Source organism: Physella acuta, unplaced genomic scaffold (genome assembly GCF_028476545.2).
Source record: "Physella acuta isolate Inbredline_101_S28 unplaced genomic scaffold, ASM2847654v3 ptg001023l, whole genome shotgun sequence".
Classification (NCBI taxonomy): Eukaryota; Metazoa; Mollusca; class Gastropoda; family Physidae; genus Physella; species Physella acuta.
The window spans coordinates 1-4,837 of NW_026732540.1; the positions used below are offsets into that span (position 1 = coordinate 1).

Genomic DNA, 4,837 nt, shown 5'->3' on the forward strand with positions numbered 1-4,837 from the left:
TACCGATGTAGGTGTTTAAATTATACAGCATCGATTTCGTCAATAATTCATGTCAAAGTCAAGTATGCTTAAAATTATTCAGTGTTCTTCACTAGGTAGTGAAATTATTCAGCTCGCTTCCGTCACCACTAGGTCTAGATCTGGTGTCAATGGCGAGTGCTCTAACACATTCAGTCGATGGCTAGGGAAAAAAAACGTTCAATAATTCAGTATTCTGTCTCTCATTTGTGGCTTGAATAAATTCGTCACTTTTTATGAGATATAAAAATGAAAAATTATAAAGCGAAAAATTGTATAATTAACACTTTTGAGGCCAATTTGAGTCATATGTAATGGCTGAACTAAATGAGTAATGTTTTCTTTTCGAATACGACAAAGTCCATTTTAACGTTAGACATTTTATTTATGGAGGTGGGCTGGGGGGGGGGGGGGGGGCAGGTTTTTGAAGTCAGTTCTGAGAGGGTCTGGCCATTTATGACTACGTGTGTGATGGGGTAGAATACAGTATACAGATCAGCTGAAATTGCGCCATATCACTTTTGATGACCCATAACAGCTTAAATGCTTTTCTTTATGAAACCCGTTCTTTATTTTCTTTCTCAAATATTTTTACTCTATTTAAAAAAAACAAACAGACAATATCGCTGTTAGATTAGTTTAGGTCTGAGCTAGAGTCTGAGCTAACGTCAGTTATGACGTACGACATCCACTAAACCATCGAAATACCCTACTGACATATTACATGCGCGTAGGATTTTCTCACAGACATTTTTCTCATGCAAGGGGGCAGAAGGTGGCACTTGAATCTTCTGGGTGGGGGAAGGGGGAGGGAGCGCACTTTGGCTACTTTTCTAAATATAGTTTTAAAAGATTATATTTCATCTGGGGAGTGGGGGTGGAGGTGGGAGGGGGGGGGGAGGGTGAGAAGGGCGGTGTTGCACGTGCCCCGGAGAGATGCCTGGGGAAAAAACGGTGTCTTCCGTCCATTGCCGGCGCCAGGTTATTTAGCGCCATAGGCAAAACATATTAAAAGCGCCCCTACCGCAATTTTTTTCGTGCCCCCGTATTATCAGAGGCGTAGCGACCCTCCCCGGTGCCCTGGGACAAACTTTCGATTTGCACCCCCCCCCCAAAACTATCAATTTGTTTTTCCAAGCCATTTTGGCGCCCCCCCCTCCGGACAGCGCCCTAGGCGGCCGCCTAGTTCGCCTTATAGGTAGCGCCGGCCCTGCTTCCGTCATATTCCCTTAATATAAAAAAACGTAACTGTATTTTTCCATATTTCTATTCCAGATTATCCCCCATCGAATCAAGCATGGAGGGAAACCGACACAATTTTTCCATGTATCTGCACGGAGCCGTGTTGATCTTGTCGGCTGTTTTGTCAACTTTCGGTGTGGTGGGCTACCTGCGTTACGGTGACAGCACAGAACAGATGCTGAATAAAAACATCCCAACGTCCACAACAGTGGGGCTGGCCATAAACATTTTCCTGTGTTTAGGGGTCTTGTTGACTTTTCCCTTACAGATGTACCCCGTCATAGAACTGGCTGAGCTTTTCGTGTTTCGGCCGAGTAGGTTTTGTTTTTAAAACTTCTAATCGAAATAGATCAAATTGAGTAAAATTTTAGGGAGGGGGGTACTTCTATGATGGCAAGCAGGGTGTAACAAAGATTTTTGTTTCGCGAACCTCAGCTTCGAATAATTGCACTTAATTCTAATCTTAATTCTAGTCTTTCCCTGACAGAGGCCATATCAATGCCAGAATTCATTAGAAGAATGTGTTACCGTCACAGTCATTTCGCAATGCTTTAGTAGATTTTTTTGGAGGGGGAGGGGGTGGCTTTTCATGAGTAGTAACACTGTGCAATTCATATCTTCTTCTATATTATGCGGCGAATACCTAAATTATAAACCAATCGAGAAACAGTTTTAAAAAATCTCCTTCACTTCATACAAAGCAGAAATAATAAACATTTTGATTCATTTTTTTGTTAACCGCATGAAAACTTGCTTACATACTGAAATTAATATAATAATATTCAGATATTTTAAATAAAAACCCAGTTGATCATTTAGAATATGCATTCATCGGCAAACACACTGGTTGGTTAAAGGGCTTGTATTTGTTTAAATCGGTCAGTTTAACAATGAGATAACCATAAATTAAACATGAGCTTTGTGTTCTAGAGAAAACAGAACCTGACAAAGATGGCAAAACCAACGAGAAAAAGAATGGGAGCATGTCACGTGTGACGGACGCCGTGCACGTGGCGACCTACTTACATAATGAGGTAAGCCGGATATTTAGGACTTGATTCTGTAGGACGTCCGTGAGTACGTCCAGCTCATTTGGGTACCTAACTTACGTTAGGGAAAGTAAAGGAGGCTGGGCATAGTGCTAAACACACTATCTCTTCATATGCCGATATCACAAAAACAGGTAAACAAATTCATCTGCCCCATAGACCACCAGGTTCAAAAAGGCCAACTACTACAAGTAGATCTACTCACGTCTGTGTAACTACTAGAAATAGATCTACTCACGTCTGTGTAACTACTACTTCTATATCTACTCACTCAAGTTTAACTACTACAAGTAGATGTACTCACGCTTGTGTAACTACTACAACTAGATCTACTCGCTCAAGTTTAACTACTACTACTAGATCTACTCACTCAAGTTTAACTACTACAACTAGATCTACTCACGTCTGTGTAACTTCTACTAGATCTACTCACTCAAGTTTAACTACTACAACTAGATCTACTCACTCAAGTTTAACTACTACTAGATCTACTCACTCAAGTTTAACTACTACAACTAGATCTACTCACTCAAGTTTAACTACTACTACTAGATCTACTCACTCATGTGTAACTACTACAACTAGATCTACTCACGTCTGTGTAACTTCTACTAGATCTACTCACTCAAGTTTAACTACTACTAGATCTACTCACTCAAGTTTAACTACTACCACTAGATCTACTCACTCAAGTTTAACTACTACAACTAGATCTACTCACTCAAGTTTAACTACTACCACTAGATCTACTCACTCAAGTTTAACTACTACAACTAGATCTACTCACGTCTGTGTAACTTCTACTAGATCTACTCACTCAAGTTTAACTATTACTAGATCTACTCACTCAAGTTTAACTACTACTACTAGATCTACTCACTCATGTGTAACTACTAGAAATAGATCTACTCACGTCTGTGTAACTACTACAACTAGATCTACTCACGTCTGTGTAACTACTACTACTAGATCTACTCACTCATGTGTAACTACTAGAAATAGATCTACTCACGTCTGTGTAACTACTACAACTAGATCTACTCACGTCTGTGTAACTTCTACTAGATCTACTCACTCAAGTTTAACTACTTCTACTAGATCTACTCACTCATGTGTAACTACTACTACTAGATCTACTCACGTCTGTGTAACTACTACTACTAGATCTACTCACGCCTGTGTAACTACTACTACCAAATGTACTCACGCTTGTGATGTTTCATGCAGGTTCCCACGTGGAAGAGAAACCTGTTGCGACTCATCATTGTGCTGTTAGCTGCTGGGATTGCAGTGTTGACGAGAGATTTCTTCGCCTACTTCACGGCATTCATAGGTAGGCCTAAGCTCGAGTAACCCTATGTTTATATTTTTGTGTTTATTATTGTTTTGAGCACAAATATAACAACGGCATCCATTCTTCGCCTACGTTACGGTATTCATAGGTAGGCCTAAGCTTGAGTTACCATTTGTTTATATGTTTGTGTTTTACTAGTTTTAGATATTTTTTTTTTGAGCACAAATGAAACAACGGCATATATTTTTAAAAGCATATATATTGAATCCCAAATAATTGATAGAATCTACTCTAATGAATATAATTTTTATCGCGTTGGGGGGGGGGGGGGGGTAGTTGAAACTGAAAGATATGGGGAATGGTTAAAGTATATATCTATATATGAATGTCATTTTATTTCGTCGAAGATTGGAAAGGCGTGGGGTGGAGGGATAGACGTGCCCCGATTGGGGCAGTGCCTCCACCCCACTTCTTCCGTCCCCCCTCCCCCCCCCTCCCCCCCCCCCCACCCCATGGGCCCATATCCCGGAGAGATACCTAAAAATAACACTACACTGACTGGGAGATATTCTCTTCTGGTTGCAGGTGCTGTCGGCAGTTCGGTGCTCGCCTACATCTTACCTTGCCTTTTTCACCTGAAACTTCGCTGGCACGAGCTGTCCCTGGGCATCAAGGTGAAGGACGTGGTCATCGTCGTCTTTGGGGTCCTCGCCAGCGTGGTCAGCCTGTACACCACAATCAGTGAGGTGGTCAGCAAGGTGTGATGATTGGTAGCTGACCCGTGAAACATATGCTGACCCATGCAACACGCTGACCCATATAGCAAATTCTGGTCCATACGGCATCGCCAGTTATTGACAATTTAATTAATCACCGAGATGCAGTTGTCTAATTGGAGAACATTTGGTATAAACATTCGTCTAACTGGATTATTTTGGCCTTGCGCTGTCAACCTATTTGGCTAAAGGCTGTTTGGGTTAAAGATCCCTTTCACACATTACGTATGCGTAAACTGTTATTTATATTGTACTTTGTACACTTTTTGGTGTATAAACCACATCGAAACAAATGTTATTTGTTGGTATACATGTACATGACACGTTTGTAACTAAAGTTAATATACAATTAAAAGAGCGGCGTTATGAGATATATGATCTGCATCTGCATAGTCTTTCCATTTCTCAAAGTTTACCACTTCTCTATGTTTACCACTTCCCTATGTTTACCACTTCTC

General features: G+C 40.8%; 1 protein-coding gene across 1 annotated transcript; it reads left to right on the top strand.

Moving 5' to 3' along the window:
- The first annotated feature begins 1,258 nt into the window (after positions 1-1,258).
- On the top strand, positions 1,259-4,837 carry LOC131954738 (uncharacterized). Its single transcript, XM_059318485.1, has 4 exons — positions 1,259-1,574; positions 2,191-2,294; positions 3,537-3,642; positions 4,189-4,837. Exons 1-4 carry the CDS (start codon positions 1,316-1,318, stop codon positions 4,365-4,367), a joined length of 648 nt encoding a protein of 215 aa, XP_059174468.1. The 5' UTR covers positions 1,259-1,315; the 3' UTR covers positions 4,368-4,837.

Coding starts and splice junctions, on each gene's coding strand:
- LOC131954738 (XM_059318485.1), top strand. CDS start 1,316: ATGGAGGGAAACCGACACAATTTTTCCATGTATCTGCACGGAGCCGTG. Junction 1,575..2,190: donor GCTTTTCGTGTTTCGGCCGA/GTAGGTTTTGTT, acceptor TTTGTGTTCTAG/AGAAAACAGAACCTGACAAA. Junction 2,295..3,536: donor CGACCTACTTACATAATGAG/GTAAGCCGGATA, acceptor TGTTTCATGCAG/GTTCCCACGTGGAAGAGAAA.